The 27,105-nt window shown below is 53.7% G+C and overlaps 1 protein-coding gene across 1 annotated transcript in view; it reads right to left on the bottom strand.

The window, feature by feature from the left end:
• Positions 1-24,860, bottom strand: part of gli2 (GLI family zinc finger 2) — an 81,815-nt gene extending 56,955 nt beyond the window's left edge. Inside the window, exons 1-2 of the mRNA XM_002943283.5 lie at positions 24,516-24,860; positions 3,754-3,904 (exon numbers count right to left, since the gene is read on the bottom strand). Coding sequence (XP_002943329.3) covers positions 3,754-3,874 — 121 coding nt within the window. The 5' untranslated portion in view covers positions 3,875-3,904; positions 24,516-24,860. The remainder of the gene's footprint in view (positions 1-3,753; positions 3,905-24,515) is intronic.
• Positions 24,861-27,105: the final 2,245 nt, after the last annotated feature.

Here is a 27,105-nt window from a genome sequence, read left to right as displayed (position 1 = left end):
CCCCTTATTGGGGCAGAACAGCCCTATTGGGTTTATTTAATGGTTAAATGATTCCCTTTTCTCTGTAATAATAAAACAGTTCCTGTACTTGATCCCAACTAAGATATAATTACCCCTTATTGGGGGCAGAACAGCCCTATTGGCAGCAAAACTAAACAATTATATCTGAATTTTAGGTACATGTAATTAACAGCAACAGAGGAAAATCATCTTTCTGGTAGGCGGGGGTCGCTGACCCTAGCAACGAGACAAAATCAAAACATTCCTCGCTGAAGAGAAAACAATAATGGAAGGTAAATATCTTTGCTGTAAACTTGATCTCTCCCTGGGATAATGTGACAGTTGAAAGCAGAGTCAACTTCCCCTTTAATCCCAGCCTGTACACCAGAGGGTTAACTGGGCCCATTGTGTTTGGGACACGTGTCGCCCACAAGTGGTTATTTCTGCAAGAACCCAAATTAGCCCCCGAGTGTCCCATCTGCTGCTTCTGTAAAAAACCCAGATCTGCAACCACTTAAATCAGTTTCTGTGGGACGGAAAGCGACGTAATCCCCATCCCTCATCTGGCTGCCATCCCCGCCTAACTGCCATCCCCGCCTAACTGCCATCCCCGCCTAACTGCCATCCCCGCCTAACTGCCATCCCCGCCTAACTGCCATCTCCGCCTAACTGCCATCCCCCCAACTGCCATCCCCGCCTAACTGCCATCCCCCCAACTGCCAGCGCGCTTCCTATACTGGCACCGGCCCCGGGGTCCGGCAATGGGATCCTCCCAGGGAAACCAAATACCCCACGAGTTTCTATTATGGGAAGGATTTGCCCCAATCACAGCCCTTCCCAGAAATATGTGCTGGTTTTTATGGGATATAAAGTGTTTCTCCCATCTGCTCCCCCATAAGGAATATTCTCACTTTCCCTTGGAGAATTCCCCCCGGCCCCTGTCCCCCCCACTGTCTTACCCACCGGCCCCTGTCCCCCCCACTGTCTTACCCACCGGCCCCTGTCCCCCCCACTGTCTTACCCACCGGCCCCTGTCCCCCCCACTGTGTTACCCCCCCCCTGTCCCCCCCACTGTGTTACCCACCGGCCCCTGTCCCCCCCACTGTGTTACCCACCGCCCCTTCCTCCCCACTGTGTTACCCACCGGCCCCCCTGTGTACCCCCCCCCACTGTGTTACCCACCGGCCCCTGTCCCCCCCACTGTGTTACCACGGCCCCTGTCCCCCCCACTGTGTTACCCACGGCCCCTGTCCCCCCCACTGTGTTACCCACCGCGCCCCTGTCCCCCCCACTGTGTTACCCACCGGCCCCTGTCCCCCCAGTCTGTTACCCACCGGCCCCTGTCTCCCCAGTCTGTTACCCACCGGCCCTGTTCCCCCCCAGTCTGTTACCCACCGGCCCCTGTCTCCCCCAGTCTGTTACCCACCGGCCCCTGTCCCCCCCAGTCTGTTACCCACCGGCCCCTGTCCCCCCACTGTCTTACCACGGCCCCTGTCCCCCCCACTGTCTTACCCACCGGCCCCCTGTCTTCCCGGCCCTGCCCCCACTGTCTTACCCACCGCCCCTGTCCCCCCCACTGTCTTACCCACCAGCCCCTGTCTCCCCCAGTCTGTTACCCCCCGGCCCCTGCCCCCCCCAGTCTGTTACCCCCCGGCCCCTGCCCCCCCCAGGGTATCATTAGAATAGCAATGCTGCTATATGGCAATAAAGGGAATTTGCTACATATTACAGGAGTCGTTGCTGTTTCCCTGTGTAGGACTAATATTCTTTGCGCTATGATTTTTATAATACAATTTACTTATATAAATATTTGTTAAAAATGAAAAACGTTAAATGAAAAAACAAGGATCGAGTTTGAGTTCTTGGCACTAATTCCCCCCCCAGCGCCGGGAACACTAACAGGGCGATGAGACGACAATACTGAGTCGGAACCCCCAGTGCTGAGGGAAGTGGATTAGTGGGATTAGGCCCAATGAAAAGCCACAGAGAAACTGAGACTTGCCACGGACAAACTGCTAAAGAGACATAAGCAGGGAAAAGCCACTTTATCCGGGGGGCAGATTAAAGGCTCAGCTCTTGGGAGTAACTCCCTCGACTTTCTGCCATTTAACCCGAAAGCGACATTTACGGTGAAACTGGTGCCGGAGGTGCCGAACAACTTACAGTGAAGCCACAATCCCTTTCTGTAGTCTCTATGTTTCGCTGCCCATGGCTTCCTATTGTATGGCTACGTCCTTGCTCAGGGATAGTGGGGTCCCTGTATAGATTTCTCCCATATTTCCCACAGTCACATGACCATGGGCCCTTGGGTGCACAACGCAGGGTATTTGGGGCAGATCGGCCCCTGACAGCGGCACAGTTCACATGAAATAAATGACCGTCCCTTTGATAAATGGTTCTATCAGAGGCACAGATAGTGGGGGCAGATAGAGAGCCGGGGGGGGCTGTAAAAGAGAGGGCTCATCCCCCTCCCTCCTTTTATCCAAACGCACGTAAATAGTTACTCGCTGTGTAAATCACCCATTCAGTCTATAGTCGCCCACTCGCATGCACCCAGTAATTGCTTGGGGGGGGGTACCAGGATCCTATCATTAATAATTCCATCAGCAGCCCCCACTGCCACATCCCAGTGCAGGAATAATGTCCTCTCCTCAGCACCAACCATCAAAGCACCCGTATCACTATCAGCCAATCACAGGCCTTCCATGCGCGCACCAGCTACAGCCTAAAGGGTTAATTATGCCCCAGATGCCTTTGAAACTAATTAAGCAAACGACCCCCAAATATCATCAATAGAACAACCCACGAGGGGTGATTGGTGGACAAGAAAGAGCCCTTTTGTGTCCCAATTGGCCAAACAATGGGGCGGCAGTCGCCCTGCGCCATAAAGCACAACGTTCCCGGGGGCATTTGCCAGGCGACACAGGGGCCATTTATATCCATTTTCTGACCCCAACGAATCCCCCAATAGGGTCTCAGCTCTGGAGTAAAACAAAGGGTCTTTCTGAGTTCAACGCCGGCCCTTTAATAGGGGCCCCTCGGATGAGACTTTCATCTACAGGTCGGGCCCCATCAGCCCACAGAACTGGGGTAACACAGGGAATTACCCAGAATCCCAGGCTGGGAGGTTGGAAGCAATATGGCAGCTCCCGCTCTATAGTCTATAAACAGGGCGGGTTGGACACACCTCGTGCCGAATGCAGAGAGAATGAAACAAATCCAAATTTTCCTTACGTAAAACTGTGCCGTGACCTTTCCCCTGCCGGAGAGACCCCCCCCCCGATCCCCGGGGAAGTCATTTCAGGGGGCGCAGAGGTGTCTCTATAAATCAGGGGGCAATAATAACAAGTGGAACTAACAGCCCCGGCTCGGTCGCACCTCCGCAGCTGTCACGGGGGCATTAAATTCCAGCCAGACTCAGGGCCCCCCCCCCGCTGCTTTTACTGCCCAAGGGTCTGGCTGTGCCGCTAATTAACGAGCAGCACAAATGGGGTTAAATACCAACAGCTTCAGGAACTGGGCCCTCGAGAGCCGGGACCCCCTGGGCAACTCAACCCAATGGGGGGGAACAAGAGCCCGGACTAGGGGTAGGTACATGCCCAGTGCCCCCCCACTGCTGCCACCTAGGCAAATGCCTCTTCTGCCCCGATAGATACTGTATAAAGCACCTATGGGCCCCCCAATAGTTACATCACCGCCAGCAGGGTACCTGCCCCTGTGTCCCCCCCAAACCAACAAACAAATCCAACGTACCCCCATGCGAAGTGCTCAGGCCCCCCAACTTCTTCCCCGGATCTGGGAATCCATTTCCATCCAGAAGGGAATTCTTGGCCTCCTTCTTGTGCGCGGTGCTGACTGGGCCGGAATTCTCCATGTCACTGGCTCATATTCCGGAGCGGAAAATCTGAAAGACAAAAAAGAAATATATGAAATGAGTGAAAGTGACTGCAGGGGGGATTACTTTCCCTTTATTCCTACATCGGTTCCTGTAGCGGAAGAGCTTGCAATTGAAATTCCTTATCCCCCCCCCAGAGCCAATGAAAAGCTGCTCCGTTCCGGGGATAACGAATGGGGAATAAGGAAGGGCTGGGAAAGAAACCCGAGGATCTGGGGGCAGTTTTAGGGTAAGGGCAGGGGGGCCCCTTGGGAGCAGGGGGGGGGGCAGTGATAAAAGCACAAAGGGGGAGATAACCGTTTCCAAACAGCCCCCCCTTTGGCTCTCCCATTACCAGGGGCTCCCGCTAATCTCCCCCATCCTCTGAGATCCGATACTCCTGGCTCCCTCTCGCTCGCCTACTCCCAACGCTCCGTCACAATCTGGGTCAGAACCAGCGTCTTCTGCCTCCTCTTCCTCAGAGGTGCAAACAACTAAATAAGCCGAGACCCCTGGCCTCCAAATGGCACAGTCTCCCTCGGGATGGGGGGGCACCAACTGGACAGGCAGCCCCCCGGCCACTTACTCTTTGGTATAAATAGCCCCCTGGGCTCCCTCAATGGATCCCACTGGCAAGGGGAAGTTAAACAGCAGCTGAACGCAGAGGAATTTACTGATTGGCCCATAAATAAAGGCAATTACAGAATATTTATACTGATACAAGTGAAATATGCCTTTATTTTAACCCACTGCGTGCCATGGACTGTAGAATTGACTGTAAAGGAGCACAGTGTTATTGCTGATATTCACGTGGCAACATAAGGGGGGGGACAGATCAAATAGCTGCTGGCAGTCAACAGGTTAAAAGACCCGGCTCATCTCACTCTCCTAGTTCATGTATAACAGGCCTTACTCCCAGCAGTGCTGTACTAGGAGATTCTACTGGCAGCAATGTAAGGGGAGGGGGGGATATATAACTGGGAATGTACTGACGTGAGTGCTAGCTCTGTGGCCCACAAAGGGATTAGCTGTGCAGAATTTTCCCCCTGGCCGAGACCCTTTGCTCGTTGTTATTGGAGCCGACGGCTCTGAAGGTGATAATTGGCGTATAATTATAAATAAATGTTAATAATAATAATAATTATAGGGGTCCCGGAGATAAAGTTATGGGAAACCCCAATCTGCTGGTCTCGGGGCGACTCTCCCCGCCGACGTGACCTCATTCCCCTCTCGTTAAATATGTTTATTATTAATATATTAATATTCACATTCTCAGAACTATCAATTAAATACATACAATTAGCGGCCGGGTAATGCCCCCGACACTAGTGAACCCCCATTTTATAGAGATGGTTGGTGTAAAGCTCTGCTGCTAACGACGCGCTAACGAAGCCAAAGCGGAGAGACTAATTATAAACTAAGGGGGGGGCGAGGAAACATTATTAGGTATTTAGGGGGGGCCTTCCTATACAGACTGATCCCCCCCCCCATATTTATCTGCAGAACTTGGAATCCGTCCTTATCTGCTAATTATGTTTATCTGTTTGACTAATGACGGCAACTTAATTGTTTTACAAATAGAGAACAAAGAGCGGAGCAATTTCCATCCTGAGCAGATTTATCAATACGAGATCCCAGATACGGAAACATAAAGAATCACCCGGAAAATTCTACAGCTCATTATATTAATTAATCCATTAATCTATTCCCCTGTCTGCGCTACATCACTGGCCCAATGGCTACTGGCCCATCAGCTGTACCCCCATACTGTACTGTCTGTGGGAAACACTATGGCACCTCCTACCCATATGTATAAATACAAATATACAGAGAAGGAATGTTCTGGGCACACAATAAGCTGTACCCCCATACTGTACTGTCTGTGGGAAACACTATGGCACCTCCTACCCATATGTATAAATACAAATATACAGAGAGGGAATGTTCTGGGCACACAATAAGCTGTACCCCCATACTGTACTGTCTAAGGGAAACACTATGGCACCCCCTACCCATATGTATAAATACAAATATACAGAGAGGGAATGTTCTGGGCACACAATAAGCTGTACCCCATACTGTACTGTCTAAGGGAAACACTATGGCACCTCCTACCCATATGTATAAATACAAATATACAGAGAAGGAATGTTCTGGGCACACAATAAGCTGTACCCCCATACTGTACTGTCTAAGGGAAACACTATGGCACCCCCTACCCATATGTATAAATACAAATATACAGAGAAGGAATGTTCTGGGCACACAATAAGCTGTACCCCCATACTGTACTGTCTAAGGGAAACACTATGGCACCCCCTACCCATATGTATAAATACAAATATACAGAGAAGGAATGTTCTGGGCACACAATAAGCTGTACCCCCATACTGTACTGTCTAAGGGAAACACTATGGCACCCCCTACCCATATGTATAAATACAAATATACAGAGAGGAATGTTCTGGGCACACAATAAGCTGTACCCCATACTGTACTGTCTAAGGGAAACACTATGGCACCCCCTACCCATATGTATAAATACAAATATACAGAGAGGGAATGTTCTGGGCACACAATAAGCTGTACCCCCATACTGTACTGTCTAAGGGAAACACTATGGCACCCCCTACCCATATGTATAAATACAAATATACAGAGAAGGAATGTTCTGGGCACACAATAAGCTGTACCCCCGTACTGTACTGTCTAAGGGAAACACTATGGCACCCCCTACCCATATGTATAAATACAAATATACAGGGAAGGAATGCTCTGGGCACACAATAAGCTGTACCCCCATACTGTACTGTCTAAGGGAAACACTATGGCACCCCCTACCCATATGTATAAATACAAATATACAGAGAAGGAATGCTCTGGGCACACAATAAGCTGTACCCCCATACTGTACTGTCTAAGGGAAACACTATGGCACCCCCTACCCATATGTATAAATACAAATATACAGAGAGGGAATGTTCTGGGCACACATTAAGCTGTACCCCCATACTGTACTGTCTAAGGGAAACACTATGGCACCCCCTACCCATATGTATAAATACAAATATACAGGGAAGGAATGCTCTGGGCACACAATAAGCTGTATGTCTGTATCTGACAAGTCCCTGCCCGTCGCCACTTCCCGTCCCTGGCTGCTCGCTCTGCGCTCTAGGGCTGCGCCATTAATCCCCTCGCTGGAAAAGATCCCCAAAGGGGGGAAGAGGTCACTCCAGGTCAGAGCGGTTTCATTAAATCTGAGGGAAGGAATCAGGAACTTCTCCAGCGTATGGAAGGGATCCCAGACTCCCCCCCCCAACACACAACTGTCTCCCTGTAACAAGCACAAACCTCTCCGCACTCTCTCTCTGCTGTCTCGTGTCTGGGACACGCCCATGGGAACCCCAAATACCTTGAAAAAGACGGGGTTCTGATCAGGATTCTGACACTTATTAACTAACCCAACACTAAACTGAGTCACCCACAGCAGCCAATCAAAACGTTGCTTTCCTTTAGTAGATTTAAGCCAACTGACGGCTGTTGCTATAGGCAACTGCACTGGGGCAATTAAGTAATGAGCCCCACGGTCACTTCCTCAATGGGGGTGGGGGACAGAGGCCACAGTACCCCGGGCACTGCCATAGCCGTGGGGCTGTATGTTCTGGCACTGCCATAGCCGTGGGGCTGTATGTTCTGGCACTGCCATAGCCGTGGCGCTGTATGTTCTGGCACTGCCATAGCCGTGGGGCTGTATGTTCTGGCGCTGCCATAGCCGTGGGGCTGTATGTTGTGGCGCTGCCATAGCCGTGGGGCTGTATGTTCTGGCACTGCCATAGCCGTGGGGCTGTATGTTGTGGCGCTGCCATAGCCGTGGGGCTGTATGTTGTGGCGCTGCCATAGCCGTGGGGCTGTATGTTGTGGCGCTGCCATAGCCGTGGGGCTGTATGTTCTGGCACTGCCATAGCCGTGGCGCTGTATGTTGTGGCGCTGCCATAGCCGTGGGGCTGTATGTTCTGGCACTGCCATAGCCGTGGCGCTGTATGTTCTGGCACTGCCATAGCCGTGGGGCTGTATGTTCTGGCACTGCCATAGCCGTGGCGCTGTATGTTGTGGCGCTGCCATAGCCGTGGCGCTGTATGTTGTGGCGCTGCCATAGCCGTGGCGCTGTATGTTCTGGTTCAGCCCAGACCCAATCCCCGGGGCTCCAGTAAAACGCTGGCTCTTCCCTCCCCAGAGGCCCTTTATGTGCAGGACAAGGCCTTGTGTAAATATCCCACTGATCCCCACGTGGGCCCGGGCTGAGGGGCTGAGGGGCTGAGGGGCTGAGGGGCTGAGGGGCTGAGGGGCTGAGGGGCTGAGGGGCTGAGGGGCTGAGGGGCTGAAGGGCTGAGGGGCTGAAGGGCTGAGGGGCTGAGGGGCTGAGGGCTGAGGGGCTGAAGGGCTGAGGGGCTGAGGGCTGAGGGGCTGAGGGCTGAGGGGCTGAAGGGCTGAGGGGCTGAGGGGCTGAGGGGCTGAGGGGCTGAAGGGCTGAGGGGCTGAGGGGCTGAGGGGCTGAGGGGCTGAGGGGCTGAGGGGCTGAGGGGCTGAGGGGCTGAGGGGCTGAGGGGCTGAGAGGCTGAGGGGCTGAGGGGCTGAGGGGCTGAGGGGCTGAAGGGCTGAGGGGCTGAGGGGCTGAGGGGCTGAGGGGCTGAAGGGCTGAGGGGGCTGAAAGGGCTGAGGGGCTGAGGGCTGAGGGGCTGAGGGCTGAGGGGCTGAGGGCTGAGGGGCTGAGGGGCTGAGGGCTGAGGGCTGAGGGGTGGGGGCTGAGGGGCTGAGGGGCTGAGGGGCTGAGGGCTGAGGGGCTGAGGGGCTGAGGGGTGAGGGCTGAGGGGCTGAGGGGCTGAGGGCTGAGGGGCTGAGGGGCTGAAGGGCTTGAGGCCTGAGGGCTGAGGGGCTGAGGGGCTGAGGGGCTGAGGGGCTGAGGGGCTGAGGGGCTGAGAGGGCTGAGGCCTGAGGGGCTGAGGGGCTGAGGGGCTGAGGGCTGAGGGGCTGAGGGGCTGAGGGGCTGAGGGGCTGAGGGGCTGAGGGCTGAGGGGCTGAAAGGGCTGAGGGGCTGAGGGGCTGAGGGCTGAGGCTGAGGGCTGAGGGGCTGAGGGGGCTGAAGGGCTGAGGGCTGAGGGGCTGAGGGGCTGAGGGCTGAGGGCTGAGGGGCTGAAGGGGCTGAGGGGCTGAGGGGCTGAGGGGCTGAAGGGCTGAGGGGCTGAGGGGCTGAAGGGCTAGCTGAGGGGCTGAAGGGCTGAGGGGCTGAGGGGTGAGGGCTGAGGGCTGAGGGCTAGGGGCTGAGGCTGAGGGGCTGAAGGGCTCTGAGGGCTGAAGGGCTGAGGCTGAGGGCTGAGGGCTGAAGGGGCTGAGGGGAGCTGAGGGCTGAGGGGCTGAGGGGCTGAGGGGCTGAGGGGCTGAGGGGCTGAGGGGCTGGGGGCTGAGGGCTGAAGGGCTGAGGGGCTGAGGGGCTGAGGGGCTGAGGGGCTGAGGGGCTGAGGGCTGAGGGGCTGAAGGGCTGAGGGCTGAGGGGCTGAGGGGCTGAGGGGCTGAGGGGGCTGAGGGGCTGAGTGGGCTGAGGGCTGAGCGGGCTGAAGGGCTGAGGGGCTTGAGGGGTGAGCGGAGCTGAGGGGGGGCTGAAGGGGCTGAGGGGCTGAGGGGCTGAGGGGCGAGGGGCTGAGGGGCTGAGGGGTTCTGAAGGGGCTGAGGGTGCTGTAGGGGCTGAGGGGCTGAGGGGAGGGCTGAGGGGCTGAGGGGCTGAGAGGGCTGAGGGGCTGAGGGAGGGGCTGAGGGGCTGAAGGGGCTGAGGGCTGAGCTGAGGGCTGAGGGCTGAGGGGCTGAAGGGCTGAGGGGCTGAGGGGCTGAGGGCTGAGGGCTGAGGGGCTGGACGGGGCTGAGGGCTGAGAGGCTGAGGGGCTGAGGGGCTGAGGGCTGCAGGCTGAGGGGCTGAGGGGCCTGGGGCTGAGGGGCTGAGGGCTGAGGGTCTGAGGGGCTGAAGGCTGAGGGGCTGAGGGGCTGAGGGCTGAGGGGCTGAGGGGCTGAGGGGCTGAGGGGCTGAAGGGGCTGAAGGGGCTGAGGGGCTGAGGGGCAGTTGGGAGAAGTGTTTGCTCACATCATTAGCGACATTGTCCCACAAGCAGCGGGCAAACAAATCCTCGTGTGGCCCCCACTCCCGCCAGCGAGCCAAGGAGCCGCCGCTCCGACTACTCAACCTCTCTTATTCTTATACCTGACTCTCATTCAAACCACTCCCTGGTTGCTAAGGTACATTATACCCTAGCAACATAATAGCTGCTGAAACTCCAAACCGCAGAGCCGCTGGACAAAAAATGAAATAACTAAAAAACTACAAATAATAAAAAATGAAGACCAATTGCAAACTGTCTCAGAATATCACGCCCTACATCATACTAAAAGTTAACGGTTAAAGGTCTTTTTTCAACCTTAGCGACAATATAACCATAGAACGTTCCCAGCACACGTGAAAAAGATTTTTTCAGCTCCATTCAACAGAAATAGAGAGGTCAATGCAAGTCCCGGGGTATTTGGGGGGTGGGGAGGGGGGCAAATAATAGCCCAAAGGAATATAATAAGAGGAAAGTGGGTAATAAGCCCCAGATTAGGGTATATTGGAAATGTGTTTTCCTTCTAAAGCCCCTCAGCGACAGTAATATCCGCAGTTGGGGGTGAGAAGCCGATTTCTCAGCTGATAAGGGATTATTGAGACTCCCCCCGGGGGCAGCAGGGAAAGGGCAGCGAGGGGGTAGGAGCTCGGGCGTCTGGGTTCCCAGGATAAGTGAAACAGCGCCCCCAGTGGGCAAAGTGTTTGTTAGATCCCAGCTCTGTGGGACAGGGACCCCTAGTCACTTGGCTCTGTGGGACAGGGACCCCTAGTCACTTGGCTCTGTGGGACAGGGACCCCTAGTCACTTGGCTCTGTGACAGGACCCTCCTAGTCACTTGCTTGTGGGACCCACTAAGGGACCCTAGTCACTGGCTCTGTGGCCTCTTGGGTGGGACAGGGACCCCTAGTCACTGGACCCTAGTATTGCTGCTCTAGTCATTAGCTTGACAGGGACCCCTAGTATTTGGCTCTGTGGGAAAGGGACGCCTAGTCACTTGGCTCTGTGGGACAGGGACCCCTAGTCACTTGGCTCTGTGGGACAGGACCCTAGTTACTTAGCTCTGGTGGGACAGGGACCCTAGTCATTGGCCTCTGTGGGACAGGGACCCCTAAGTACTTAGCCTGTGGGACAGGAGCCCCTAGTCTTAGCTTGTGGGCCAGGGAACTATTCTTGGCTCTGTGGGCGGGACCCTAGTCACTTGCTCTGTGGGACAGGGACCTAGTCACTTTGGCTCTGTGGACAGGACCCTATGTCCCCTAGTACGTGGTATTATTGCATGAACCCCATTGTTTATTCACTTAACTGCTGCTGTAATCGCTGGGTTAGCCCCCCAAAGCATGAAACTAAATGAGGGCCATAAATGTGTTTATTTCAAAGGGAAAGATGACTAATTCGGTTCTTTCCTTTAAAGTTCTGTTGGGGGGGGGGGGTCGGGGGGGCTCTGTGTGACGTCATTGGGCTCATTAACCTCTGACCTCCGACGCCCACTCACATGATTCAGCTCTAAGATCATGAAAGCCCCTAAATTTAGCGGAGAATGAAAGGGGGGATTTACTGTCGCAGGGTCCGACTCAGTCGCTGGCGGAAGGTTCCGACCCCCCCCCCTCAAAAAGATGCGACCGAGCCCCAAAAATTAGATTAAAAAAAAGTGTTTCTTCTCTTTCTTTAATGGGACTTTTGTATGTGATTTGCCGAAACGTCGGCTTTTCAGTTCTTTGTATGTGAATATAGAGAAATCCAGTATATTGGGCAGTCGGGCAATAAATAGCCGGGGGGGGGGGTATATTAATAGCGCCGTGAGGGGCCCCGGGCCCTGAATAGGAACAAAGGAAACCTATAAATGTGACTCCGCAGCTGCAAACATTCCTTCACCCCCGGCCGCTTGTTATTAACCCCCGGCCGCTAGTTACATCCCTTCACCCCCGGCCGCTTGTTACTAACCCCCGGCCGCTAGTTATATCCCTTCACCCCCGGCCGCTTGTTACTAACCCCCGGCCGCTAGTTATATCCCTTCACCCCCGGCCGCTTGTTATTAACCCCCGGCCGCTAGTTATATCCCTTCACCCCCGGCCGCTTGTTATTAACCCCCGGCCGCTAGTTATATCCCTTCACCCCCGGCCGCTTGTTACTAACCCCCGGCGCTAGTTATATCCTTCACGCCACCGGCCGCTTGTTATTAAACCCCCGGCCGCTAGTTATATCCCTTCACCCCCGGCCGCTTGTTATTAACCCGCCCGGCCGCTAGTTATATCCCTTCCCCGGCGCGTTGTTATTAACCCCCGCCGCTAGTTATATCCCTTCACCCCCCGGCCGCTTGTTACTAATCACCCCGGCCGCTAGTTATATCCCTTCACCCGGCCGCTTGTTACTAACCCGGCGCTAGTTATATCCCTTCACCCCGGCCGCTTGTTATTAACCCCCGGCCGCTAGTTATATCCTTCACCCCGGCCTGCTTGTATTCAAAGCCCGCGCGCTAGTTGATATCCCTTCCACGCGCGTTGTTACTAACCCCGCGCTAGTTATATCCTTCCCCAAGCGCTTGTTATTAACCCGGCGCTAAGTTATATCCTTCACCCAGGGCCGCCTGTTATGGAAGCCCCGGCCCGTGCTAGTTTATATCCTTCACCCCGGCGCTTGTTACTTAACCCCGGCGCTAGTTATATCCCTTCACCCCGCCGCTTGTTACTAAGGCCCCGGCCGCTAGTTTATATCCATTCACCCGGCCGGTTGTTACTAACCCCCGGTGTCCGCGTAGTTATATCCTTCACCCGGCCGCTGTTACTTAAACCTCGGCGCTGAGTTATATCATTACGGGCTTGTTTTTTACTACCCGGCCGTATAGTTATATCCTTACACCCCGGGCGTTGGTTTACTACACCCGGCGTAGTTATATCCCTTCACCCCGCGGGTCCGTTGTTACTAACCCCCGCCGTAGTTATATCCCTTTACCCCCGCGCTTGTTCTAACGCCCCGCCGCGTAGTTATATCCTTCAACCCGCAGGCCGCGTGTTTACTAACCCCGCCGCGTGTATATTATCCCTTCATCTCCCGGCGTTGTTACTAACTGCCCGGCCGCAGTGTATATCCCTTCCCCCCGGCCGCTTGTTTACTAACCCCGGCGCGTAGTTATATCCCTTCACCCCGGCGCTTGTTACTAACGAGCCCGCCGTAGTTGATATCCTTGCAGACCCCGGCGTTGCTTAGACTAACCCGACGGCCGCTAGTTATATCCTTCGACTCCGCCGTTTGTTGACTACCCCGGCCCGCTAGTTTATAGACCAAGCCATAAAATCGCAGTCAATGTGGAGCTGACAAAAGGGCTCTCAGGCCCTCAGACTCTCCAGCTGGCTGTTAGACTACGGTTTTGTCTCCCGACAGAAGGACGCAAGAGGGTATTATACATGGGGGGGTTTATTCATACATGGAAGGTATTTACAATGGGGATATTATACTGGGGGGTATTTATTACATGGGGAGGGTATTATTAGCTGGGGGTATTAATTAACGTGGGGGGGATATTAATCACATGGGAGGGTAATTAACAATGGGGGGGATTATAATGGGGGGTTATTATACCATGGGGGGTATTAATATCATGGAGGGGTTAATTATGCAGGGGGATTATTAATCATGGGGGGTATTGATAACAATGGAGGATATTAATACATGGAGGGGTATTATACTGGGGGTAATTATGAGCATGGAGGTATATGATCATGGGTATTATGACATGGGTCGGGGTATTTACATGGAGGGGTAGTTATAGAATGGGGGGGAATTAACATGGGGGGGGTATGTATACATGGGGAGTATTATAACAGGAAGGAGTATTATCTGGAGGGGTATTGTAAATGGGGTTACTACATGGGAGGGTATTATACGATGGGGGTTTATCAGGGAGTGTATTATGACGGGGGTATTATACATAGCGGGTTTATAACATGGAGGTTATACATGGGGTGGTTTATCGAGGATATACATGGGGGGTATTATACATGGGGGGGTATTATACATGGGGGTATTATACATGGGGGTAGTTATAGGCATGGGGGGTAATTATACATGGAGGGTATTATACATGGGGGGGTATTATACATGGAGGGGTATTATACATGGGGGGTATTATACATGGGGGTATTATACATGGGGTATTATACATGGAGGGGGTATTATACATGGGGGGGTATTATACATGGAGGGGTATTATACATGGGGGGTATTATACATGGGAGGGTATTATACATGGGGGGTATTATACATGGGGGGGTATTATACATGGAGGGGTATTATACATGGGGGGGTATTATACATGGAGGGGTATTATACATGGGGGGGTATTATACATGGGGGGTATATACATGGGGGGGTATTATACATGGGGGTATTATACATGGGGGTATTATACATGGAGGGGTATTATACATGGGGGGGTATTATACATGGGGGGTATTATACATGGGGGGGGTAATATACATGGAGGGGTATTATACATGGAGGGGTATTAATACATGGGGGGGTATTATACATGGAGGGGTATTATACATGGGGGGGTATTATACATGGGGGGGTATTATACATGGGGGGTATTATACATGGAGGAGTATTATACATGGGGGGGTATTATACACATGGAGGGGTATTATACATGGGGGGGTATTATACATGGGGGGGTATTATACATGAGGGGTATTTACATGGGGGGGTATTATACATGGAGGGTATTTACATGGGGGGGTATTATACATGGAGGGGTATTATACATGGGGGGTATTATACATGGGGGGTATTATACATGGGGGGTATTATACATGGGGGGGTATTATACATGGAGGGGTATTATACATGGGCGGCTGGACATCAGGGCTGGCATTAGCTCATAAAGGCAAGTGGGTCTCCCCCAAGGCTGATATATTGGGGTCTTTGGAGCAGTCAGCATGGCTGCATGTAGTACCGGCACGGCCTTCACCATTCAGATACTGTGTAACTGCAACTCCCTGCAACCCCACAATAGCAGATGGGTTACAATAATATAAAATGTCCAAACTGGTTTTATTTTACCCAATTTCTACACTCCTGCCCCCCATAATGGAGACCTTACTGGGGTCCCTCAAGTTAATGCCCCTTTCTTTATACAAAACAGCACTTTATTTGCTTTGGGAGCCACTGAGCGTCACTGCCTGGAATTACACAGCTTGTTACCCCCAAACCCTCTCAGTCAGGGGAGCCCCCCAACTCACTCCCATTTACGTTAGGGCCGAGCTCTGTGGTACTAATAACACTAATAACACTGGCCCAGTTACTGCCTCCCCTGCTGTCAGACTAACAGGCCTGTAGTTTTCAGGCTGAGAGCGGGATCCCTATTAGTATAGCGGCACCACATTAGCAATGTCTCTGGGCACCATGTCCGACCGCAGTGAGTCCTGAATAACAGTCACAGCGCTGAGCTGTATGGTACCGACCCACTGACTTGGGTTACTGTATGGTACCGACCCACTGACTTGGGTTACTGTATGGTACCGACCCACTGACTTGGGTTACTGTATGGTACCGACCCACTGACTTGGGTTACTGTATGGTACCGACCCACTGACTTGGGTTACTGTATGGTACCGACCCACTGACTTGGGTTACTGTATGGTACCGACCCACTGACTTGGGTTACTGTATGGTACCGACCCACTGACTTGGGTTACTGTATGGTACCGACCCACTGACTTGGGTTACTGTATGGTACCGACCCACTGACTTGGGTTACTGTATGGTACCGACCCACTTGACTTGGGTTACTGTATGGTACCGACCCACTGACTTGGGTTACTGTATGGTACCGACCCACTGACTTGGGTTACTGTATGGTACCGACCCACTGACTTGGGTTACTGTATGGTACCGACCCACTGACTTGGGTTACTGTATGGTACTGACCCACTGACTTGGGTTACTGTATGGTACCGACCCACTGACTTGGGTTACTGTATGGTACTGACCCACTCCAAACAGAATTCACTGCGGTGTCTGGGGAAGGAGCTGGGAGCTTCCCTCAAGCTTTTGTTTGAACTGCAGCTCCCAGGATCCCCTGACAGACTTTAGCCGGGAATGCTGGGAGTTGTAGTTTAGCAGCTGCTACACAAACCCAGTTAGATACATACATGGGACACAGTACTGGGTGGGTGACAGTCAAATGGGTTGGCAGTTAGTGAGTAACTAAGAGAAGGGAAACAAATGTAATAAAGCGGGAGGGGGGGGCGGGCACCCGGCGGGGGGGGGCAGTAATTCAGCCCTTTGCCCCCTCTATACAGTGACGCAGGTTCCCCCCATTCCTGAGAGGCACGAGGAGCTCCCTGGGGCACCCAGGCGGCATAATGCCCCGGCCTACTGAGAGGGGTACTGCCCTCCCTTACTCACACTCACACACAGACAGTCACACTCACTGACACACAGACAGTCACACTCACTGACACACAGACAGTCACACTCACTCACACACAGACAGTCACACTCACTGACACACAGACAGTCACACTCACTCACAGACAGTCACACTCACTGACACACAGACAGTCACAGTCACACTCAGTCACACTCACTCACACACAGACAGTCACACTCACTGACACACAGACAGTCACACTCACTGACACACAGACAAGTCACACTCACTGACACAACAGACAGTCACACTCACTGACACACAGACGTCACACTCACTCACAGACAGTCACACTCACTGACACACAGACAGTCACACTCACTGACACACAGACAGTCACACTCACTCACAGAACAGTCAAACTCACTGACACACAGACAGTCACACTCACTCACAGACAGTCACACTCACTCACAGACAGTCACACTCACACACAGACAGTCACACTCACTGACACACAGACAGTCACACTCACTGACACACAGACAGTCACACTCACTGACACACAGACAGTCACACTCACTCACAGACAGTCACACTCACTCACAGACAGTCACACTCACTGACACACAGACAGTCACACTCACTCACAGACAGTCACACTCACTGACACACAGACAGTCACACTCACTGACACACAGACAGTCACACTCACTGACACACAGACAGTCACACTCACTGACACACAGACAGTCACACTCACTCACAGACAGTCACACTCACTCACAGACAGTCACACTCACACACAGACAGACACGCACACACACACAGACTCACACTCAAACACAGACTCACACTCACTCCCACACAGACACTCACAGTCACACTCATCACACTCACTCACACACAGACAGTCACACTCACACACAGACAGTCACACTCACACACAGACAGTCACACTCACACACACACAGACTCACACTCACTCCCACACAGACACTCACAGTCACACTCAGTCACACTCACTCACACACAGACAGACACGCACACACTAAATCCTGCCCCGGGGCCGAGATTCCCCGGATTCCCAGGAAGGCAACACAACGAGGGGATCACTTGCCCCTCACTTACTGCCGGGGGCTCATTGGGCAGTGACTCAGGGGGGATTTAAAGGCAATTTGGAGGATTTTGGACACAATTATCTCTGCGTTTGGCTTTTCCCCCGGGGGGGGGGACACAAATCGGCCCCCGGTATATGGGGCACTTACTGCAAGTTATTATTTTACAGTTTTTCTTGTTCAGCCTGTAACATATAAACACTAACATGGGGCTGTCTGGGCATCAGTTGGACTGCTCTCTGGTTGCTATGGTCCCTGACCCTAGTGACAAGAAAAGTAATACAACTATAAATATAAATAATAACTAAAACCTATCTTCTCATCTATGAATCCCTAAATCCCCCCCAATCTAGTTGCTGGGGTCACTGACCCTAGGAACCAGAATCCCGTAATTAAAAACACGAGTGCAACGAATGCAGTTTAGGCGATCGCTCCCACTCGCAGTAAAGGTGGCGGTGCCCTTTAAGGCCGGGCAGGAATGCAGGACAATTAATGACGCTCTATAAAGTGATTTCAGAGGTGAAATATCCAAATAAATGCAAAGCGGTTCCCGGGGGCGATTGTGCGAGTTCAGGGGCCGAGAAATCCGGGGGGGTGAATAGAAAATCATTTCTTTGGTTCCCCCTCGTCTTTTCTCTCCAACCGCTGGAAATCTGCATTCAGCACAATGGAAATGTCAGTAGCCCCTTCTTGTCATGCTAATCCCCCCGCTCCCACCCCTGCACCCCCAGCAGCCCCTGCACATAAAGGGACTCCACTCTCTGCCCGGCACAAAGGGGTTAATGGTGCCAATCTGAGCTTGGGGGGGGGTCATCTGAAAAAATCCCTACATTTTCATTCCCTTCCTCTGCACAAAATTAATTATGGGGTTCCCTACCAAGAGAGGGGGAATGAGTGATACATTGGGGGTGGGGAGGAAAGGGGATCTCACCATCAGCATAGGAAGGGGTTTCTTACTGTAAGGGCAGTCAGGTTATGGGGTTCCCTACCCAGAGAGGGGGGATGAGTGATACATTGGGGGTGGGGAGGAAAGGGGATCTCACCATCAGCATAGGAAGGGGTTCCTTACTGTAAGGGCAGTCAGGTTATGGGGTTCCCTACCAAGAGAGGGGGAATGAGTGATACATTGGGGGTGGGGAGGAAAGGGGATCTCACCATCAGCATAGGAAGGTGTTCCTTACTGTAAGGGCAGTCAGGTTATGGGGTTCCCTACCCAGAGAGGGGGAATGAGTGATACATTGGGGGTGGGGAGGAAAGGGGATCTCACCATCAGCATAGGAAGGGGTTCCTTACTGTAAGGGCAGTCAGGTTATGGGATTCCCTACCCAGAGAGGGGGAATGAGTGATACATTGGGGGTGGGGAGGAAAGGAGATCTCACCATCAGCATAGGAAGGGGTTCCTTACTGTAAGGGCAGTCAGGTTATGGGGTTCCCTACCCAGAGAGGGGGAATGAGTGATACATTGGGGGTGGGGAGGAAAGGGGATCTCACCATCAGCATAGGAAGGGGTTCCTTACTGTAAGGGCAGTCGGGTTATGGGGTTCCCTACCAAGAGAGGGGGAATGAGTGATACATTGGGGGTGGGGAGGGAAGGGGATCTCACCATCAGCATAGGAAGGGGTTCCTTACTGTAAGGGCAGTCAGGTTATGGGGTTTTAAAGGGGAAGTGAAGATATAAACCATTAACCCTTGCTGTATCTGAGGAGCCCAAATGGCTGGTTATTCTGCTGATTTTGCCCCCAATCTGGATATTCAGCTCCCGTGTAGCTCAGGCCGGAGCAGTAACCCCCCGCGCTGTACATGCTGGATTTCTCGGGGTATTTACTTTAGCTCTTGGCACAGAGGAGGCACTGAGTGCCAGTCAGATATTTATTTAATGGCCCCTTCAGGCCGCGCTAAAAACAACCCCCCCCCCCCCCCGGAGTTTCGCACAACGAGAGTTTATAAACCAGAACTAAATGATGTATTTGTGGCCAGGCAGGAAAAGCCAGAGACGCCAGGCACTCGAATGGTTAATGTGCTTTTGGCAGAAGAGCTGACAATCAATCAGTACAAAAGGTAAATAATTGTCGGACATTCCCTGAGCGTCAGACATTGGGTCGATTCATGCAAATACCTGTGAGTCAATTGCTCCATTTATACCAGCACGGAGGGGCCCCCGGGGGCCCAAAGAGTTAAATGGATGTAATAAATAGGACATGTGACCCTGTAATGCCCATTGCTGATTGGCCCCCAAATTCTACTACTGCTGAGTGGGCCGGGAAGGCACGTGCTGGAGTGGCCCCAGGAGCCCATCACTGGAGTAGTGGCCCCCAGGAGCCCATCTCTGGAGTAGTGGCCCCCAGGAGCCCACATTTGGAGTAGTGGCCCCCAGGAGCCCATCTCTGGAGTAGTGGCCCCCAGGAGCCCATCTCTGGAGTAGTGGCCCCCAGGAGCCCACATTTGGAGTAGTGGCCCCCAGGAGCCCACATTTGGAGTAGTGGCCCCCAGGAGCCCACATTTGGAGTAGTGGCCCCCAGGAGCCCACATTTGGAGTAGTGGCCCCCAGGAGCCCACATTTACACTGAGGAACATGCTATGAAGCTATAACCACCTGTTACAAGAGACTTTTGGGTTGGGGGGGCGGGGGGGGGGGGTGACTGAACCCAAATGGGTCACAAGCTGGCACTGAGCATGATCCAGGGGCCCACGGGGCCCAAACCCCCTCTGGGGAATGAAATCAAGGCTGTGAGTCGGTTGCTACGGAGCTTCCCAGACTCCGGGTGCTCACCCAAAGGGCTCAGGGATGGGGGGGCCCCTAAAGGAAAACTGAGCCCCATTTTTACGTCTCTGAGCAGAACTGGGGGGTCGGGGGGCTCCCAAATATCACTATTTTTACTGAGTCAGAAACAGATTCAGAGGCAGAAGGTTTGGGGGGGCTGCATGATCATTGACTGCACTGCTGCCCCCCCATTCGGAGCACAGGGAGCGGTTGGGCGCCACTCAGGGTGCAGGAAGTTGGGCGCCACTCAGGGTGCAGGAAGTTGGGTGCCACTCAGGGTGCAGGGAGCGGGTTGGGCACCACTCAGGGTGCAGGGAGTTGGGCGCCACTCAGGGTGCAGGAAGTTGGGCGCCACTCAGGGTGCAGGGAGTTGGGCACCACTCAGGGTGCAGGGAGTTGGGTGCCACTCAGGGTGCAGGGAGTTGGGCACCACTCAGGGTGCAGGGAGTTGGGCGCCACTCAGGGTGCAGGGAGTTGGGCGCCACCCAGGGTGCAGCGAGTTGGGCGCCACTCAGGGTGCAGGGAGTTGGGCACCACTCAGGGTGCAGGGAGCGGGTTGGGCACCACTCAGGGTGCAGGGAGTTGGGCGCCACTCAGGGTGCAGGAAGTTGGGCGCCACTCAGGGTGCAGGAAGTTGGGCGCCACTCAGGGTGCAGGGAGTCGCTGCCCTGGGACACAGTCAAAGGTGCAGGTTGGAGACTTGGCGCCCAGAGCATTCCGTGCAGCCCCAGCCTGCAGATCAGGTTGCAACAGAGGAGATTTTTAGAATTCCTCAGCAAAATTACTCCCCCCCCCCCCCCAGAGTAAAATAGCACATCCCAGGCCCATTAGTCAGTGGGTTGTTATCAGCCAATGGCAGCACCCCCTGCACAACGGCCTGGGGGGGGGAATATCCGGCAAGGGGGCACTCGTGCCCATTCACTCACATCTGACCCTGGCACACTCACAGGGGCCAATAGGGTATGTGCCCAGCGGCGCCCACACTAGGCCAATAGGGTATGTTCCCTGCGGCGCCCACACTAGGCCAATAGGGTATGTGCCCAGCAGCGCCAACACTAGGCCAATAGGGTATGTTCCCTGCGGCGCCCACATTAGGCCAATAGGGTATGTGCCCAGCAGCGCCCACACTAGGCCAATAGGGTATGTGCCCAGCGGCGCCCACACTAGGCCAATAGGGTATGTTCCCTGCGGCGCCCACACTAGGCCAATAGGGTATGTGCCCAGCGGCGCCCACATTAGGCCAATAGGGTATGTGCCCAGCGGCGCCCACACTAGGCCAATAGGGTATGTTCCCTGCGGCGCCCACACTAGGCCAATAGGGTATGTTCCCTGCGGCGCCCACACTAGGCCAAAAGGGTATGTGCCCAGCGGCGCCCACACTAGGCCAATAGGGTATGTGCCCAGCGGCGCCCACACTAGGCCAATAGGGTATGTGCCCAGCGGCGCCCACACTAGGCCAATAGGGTATGTGCCCAGCGGCGCCCACACTAGGCCAATAGGGTATGTGCCCAGCAGCGCCCACACTAGGCCAATAGGGTATGTGCCCAGCGGCGCCCACACTAGGCCAATAGGGTATGTGCCCAGCGGCACCCACACTAGGCCAATAGGGTATGTGCCCAGCGGCGCCCACACTAGGCCAATAGGGTATGTGCCCAGCGGCGCCCACACTAGGCCAATAGGGTATGTGCCCAGCGGCGCCCACACTAGGCCAATAGGGTATGTGCCCAGCGGTGCCCACACTAGGCCAATAGGGTATGTGCCCAGCGGCGCCCACACTAGGCCAATAGGGTATGTGCCCAGCGGCGCCACCATCAGCATCATTTGTTTACCCAGCGCCAACCAGGGGTAACTGGTTCCAATTCTAAAGCAGGCCTGGTTTCCATGCAGGGGGAACAGAGTGTAAGCTCTTCAACCCAAGGTTGAACAACCCTTCCCACTGGCACGTTGGTACCCTAGGGGCACAGTGTGATTGGCCCGACCCGGGACCGCGTTGAACTACACAACTCATCATCATAACTGGAACCCCCAGGTCTCATTCTTACCCACCCCAGCACTAGGGGCCACTGTCCCAGGGGCCCATCAGAATCACCCCACTACATCTGCTCACATTCCATTTAACATTTATATTTTGGGGGTGATTGTGTGACAATGTGGAACCCCCCAGGTCCCAGAATGCATTGGGGCGGGTCTGTAGAACCCAGAAATGATTCAGCGCAGAGAAATCCCAGTGACTCAGCCCCCCCCCCCATTTACTGATCCGCACGGAACCAGACGGCACCAAATCCATCATTTTCTGCCCCCTGAATCCAACCCTGAGCACAAGAGCTTACACTCACTTTATGGGCAAATGCTAAGCTTCTGACCCAATTCCAGTCCAGTCCAGGATTTGGGGATCCCAATTTCCCTTTTACACTGCAGATTATACAGACTTTATATAAACCTATGGGGGTGCAAATGGGTCCCCCCCATATAACCACTGCTCCCCCCTACTTACCCCCCCCAAAGTCTGGGGGGCAAGGCCACCTTTATATAAGGATCAGGGGCAGATTTTTGGGGGGCGGGCTTGGGTTATTGCTATGACCTTACTTGGAGAGACGTGCGGAGGGGCGGAAGAATGGAAAACATTGGGGTTTTTTGGGGGGGGGCAAAACACTTCAGTTTGAGGAGCCTTTTGGGGCAAGATGATTGGTTCTGGACATCAGTAAAGAATTTTAGACTCAAGGCGCTGGGAGTTGAACCCCGGACCCCCCCCCCCCCCCGCACAGTTGGGTCGCTTTGATCTCAGGGTCGGTTCTAAGTGCGAGTGACACTTTCTTATCACCCCCCCCGGAGCCTTTGAACTCAGACACATGTTAATGAGACGACCCCCAAAGACTCATGGGAAACGGCCCAGATTATCTCTGAATCACAGAACCACCGGACCCCCACTTGCACCATGAAGCCTGGAGATACCCCGGGGGTCTGTAGATATACCCCGGGGGTCTGTAGAGATACCCCGGGGGTCTGTAGTGATACCCCGGGGGTCTGTAGTGATACCCCGGGGGTCTGTAGAGATACCCCGGGGGTCTGTAGTGATACCCCGGGGGTCTGTAGAGATACCCCGGGGGTCTGTAGTGATACCCCGGGGGTCTGTAGATATACCCCGGGGGTCTGTAGTGATACCCCGGGGGTCTGTAGAGATACCCCGGGGGTCTGTAGTGATACCCCGGGGGTCTGTCGTGATACCCCGGGGGTCTGTAGTGATACCCCGGGGGGCTGGCATAGAAGATTCTGTGTCTGTAAGTTACAAACCCACTTAGACTGTCAGCTCTGTGGCTCAGGGACTCGTGTCTCATAATATCCCTTGTCTCTGCCAATGAATGGGCTTGTGGTATACAAGTAGCACAATATATATATATATACAGCCCCCCCCCAGTCAGTTCTATGGGGCCCCAGATATTAGGTTGATATAACTGGGAGGAGAATTTGACCCTAAAGGGGAACTTAAACCAAACAAGTCAAAACGCCCCTCATGTTCTAAACACCCACAATGCATTTGTTATGAAGCCCCAACAAAGGGTTAATGGGTGTGCAACTAATAATCTGATAGGAAGCTGCCCCCCCCCACCCCCCATTCCTTCTCACCCTGTGTGACTTCCCAGCTATCAAAGCAATTTCCCAGCAGTCTGCAATCAGTCTGAGCTTGTGGGCTGACACCCAGCCCTCTGCCCAATGCAAACGACCAACTGGGCACAGCTGGCATCGCCCCCCCGACCCCTACCCCCGGAGTGGGCAACTGTAGCCCTGTGACTGGTGTTTAACCTACAGTAACCTACTACAGCCCTGTACCAGCTGGGGGGCTGTAATTGCCCCAACTTCCCCCCCCCCAGCAATTCTACATGTTCCTTATTTAGCAGATCTACCCCCCCAAAATAAACACAACAGCCCCCCAGGCTGCACAAAAACTTCACTTTGGCACATGTGGCAGTCGATACCCACAAACTCAGTGCCACTTTCTCTGGGGCAACTGGGCAACTCTTACCCGTGAGTCTGAGACTGGGGTAAAAGGCCAAGCTCCAAATGTGAAAGGGAATATGGGGGGGGGGGTCCCCAGATGTCAACGCGTTTCTAGTGCCAATCCCAGTAAGGGAATGCGCCCCTGGAAAGATCCAGCGCTAATGCCCCACCGAGGGGCAATAACCCGGGGTAGGGCTCAGTGCTAACGTTTCCATTTCTGCATGTAGAACCCCCAAGTCTCACAGAGCACTTACCTCTGGGTATGGGGGGGCAGTTCCAATCAGGCTGTGGGGGCTTCTCACTCACTGGTGCCAAGTGATGGAGGCAGTTTAGTTTTGGGGGTGCTCCATATCGGGGTCCTCTGCGCTCTTACTCCGACTTTATATCCATCTTTGGGGGGGTCGGTGTCACTTTCGGGGACCCATGGTGGGAAGTGAGGGGGGCGCACACTCCGGGGTTTGGGGGTCGCGGAGTCGGGGGAGAGTCCGGGGGGCAGGGGGTTCCGGGGGGCAGTTTGCAGGAAAGTTCGGGATTCCCTGTCCCCTCTGTCTCTGCGCCGCTGAGTGGAGTCAGATGATCTGAGCCCATCGCTTCAGCCCCGGACTGATCTGTTTTCAATCTCACCCCCCCCCCTCCTCCTCCTCCCCCCTCCCCCCCCCAATCCTCCCCCCTCTCTGACTTAAACCATTTGCTGCTCCAGATGGGAAGGGGAGAGGGGGGGCTTTCAGCAACTTCAATGCTTTTCAGCAGGGGTTAAATTAACGGGGGCTCTGCAGATGGGGGGGGGGGGGGGAAGTATTCAGCCATGCGGAACGGAAGGGGTTAAACTTTGGGAGCAATCGGTGCTTGTTCAGCCCTGTGGAACAGAAGGGGTTAAGTCATAGGGGGGGGGGACTCCCCAGGGGAACAGAAGTTTTGAACTAATGGGAACTGAAAAAAGGTTGGGACAGAAGGGGTTAAACTGTTGGGGGGCTCTGTACGGGGGGGGGGGGGGGGGCATGTTACCTGTTTGTGGAATAGGAAAGCCTTAACAGGAGGGGGGGGTCAAATAATGGGGTATTGGTAGGAAATGGGGGGCAGCCCAGTTAGTCCGCTGTTGCAGCCTCAGGAACAGAAGGGGTTACATTAAGGCAGATAGGGGGGCTCGGTTAGATACGGGTAAGGTGTGGCCCCCCCTGGCAGCTTTATCTGCCCCTGTATGGGGGGCACTAATGGGCCCACCCAACTGAGAAATGGCCCAAACATTGGCCAGTAGTCGATTGGGCAGGTTTGATTTTCCTGTTGGATCCAGAACGGGTCGGCTCATTGGGGGAGCCCTCACCCCAACATTCTGTACCCCCCCCCCCCCCACTGTCAGCGGCCTGATATCTGCCTATCGGCTAACGAGCGGATCTTGTAATGAATGTAAGAAACTCATCTTTGGAAATAGGGGGGCACAGTCCAAATGTAACTCTTGGGCCCCTATGGCAACATAGCCCCCCCCAGAGGGCAGATTAGAGGGGACTTTGCTGGGTGGGGGTAACATCCTGGGCTGAGGAGAATGGGTTAATTCTGCAGATGGGGAAGGGCCCAGGTACCCCCAATCCCCTCACTTTCCTCTCCTGCTCCCCCAGGCCGACCTTCTCTGTGTTCTGCAGAGTGCCAGTGGGGGGGCTTCTCCTACACTGCTTGTGGGGGGGGGTCTGTCTTCTGGCGGAATGTGTGCGGGTAGCGGCGCCCCCTGCCTGCCAGCACATCAAAGCTCCAATACCCCCCTGGGTCAATGTAAGTCTCAGGGTTTGCACCAAGTCTAGTAACCCATAGCAACCAATCAGATGCTTGTTTTCGAAGTGGATTACAGGTGACTGAGGGCAGTGGGAGCCCCCAAACGAAATGCAGAAATAAAATACAGACACTGCTGTCACTGAGCCCCAACATCGACTGTATAAGCCCCCCTTCTTTATATTCCAATTCCCCTGATGGGGTTCCACCAATGAGATCTTTGCCCGGGGCACATTGGTGCCCTGAAGTGACTGCAGCCTTTTAACCCTTAGACATCAGTTACCCCCAAACCACACAGACCCCCCCAATCTCCTCTACTGAAACAATAGGGAACTGTAAAATGTTTATTTTGTGAATATTTGGACAAGATGAGAGTTTAATATTGTGGCAGGGACCTGAGGAAGATTTGGAAAGAGTGCTAGCCCACCTGCCAACAACTTAGGGCTCAACTTCAGAAGTGATGCCCTCCCTTTCTTGGGCCTGATATTGTCCCTATAAGGGAAGCGACTAAAGGAACTAGAAGCCCCAGCGCTGGGCGGGTACAAGAAATGGGAGATTTTATTCCCTGCAGGACAATGGGGGTTAATGGGGTACTGATTGGCCATTTGTACAGTGATTATAATGCTGTGGTTAACTACAGACTATTTTCTGTAGTAATTATACTGGCACGGCTAGGGTTCATATGCCCATTATGCATTTTAATTAGGGTTTAAACCAGCATGTCTGAGGTTAATATGCTCATTATCCATTTTCTGTAGTAATTATACTGGCATGTATGGTGTTAATTATGCATTTTTTGTATTATTATACTGGCATGCCTGGGGTTAATTTGCTCATTATCCCTTTCTGTAGTAATTATACTGGCACGTATGTTGGTAATTATGAATTTTTTGTAGTTATTATACTGGCATGCCTGGGGTTAATATGCTCATTATCCATTTCTGTAGTAATTATACTGGCATGTATGGTGTTAATTATGCAATTTTTGTAGTTATTATACTGGCATGCCTGGGGTTAATATGTCGATAGCCATTTTCTTTAGTAATTATACTGGCATGCTTGGGGTTAATATGCTCATTATCC

Source organism: Xenopus tropicalis, chromosome 9 (genome assembly GCF_000004195.4).
Source record: "Xenopus tropicalis strain Nigerian chromosome 9, UCB_Xtro_10.0, whole genome shotgun sequence".
In the NCBI taxonomy this organism is placed as follows: domain Eukaryota; kingdom Metazoa; phylum Chordata; class Amphibia; order Anura; family Pipidae; genus Xenopus; species Xenopus tropicalis.
This window is presented reverse-complemented; position numbering and strand designations above follow the sequence as displayed.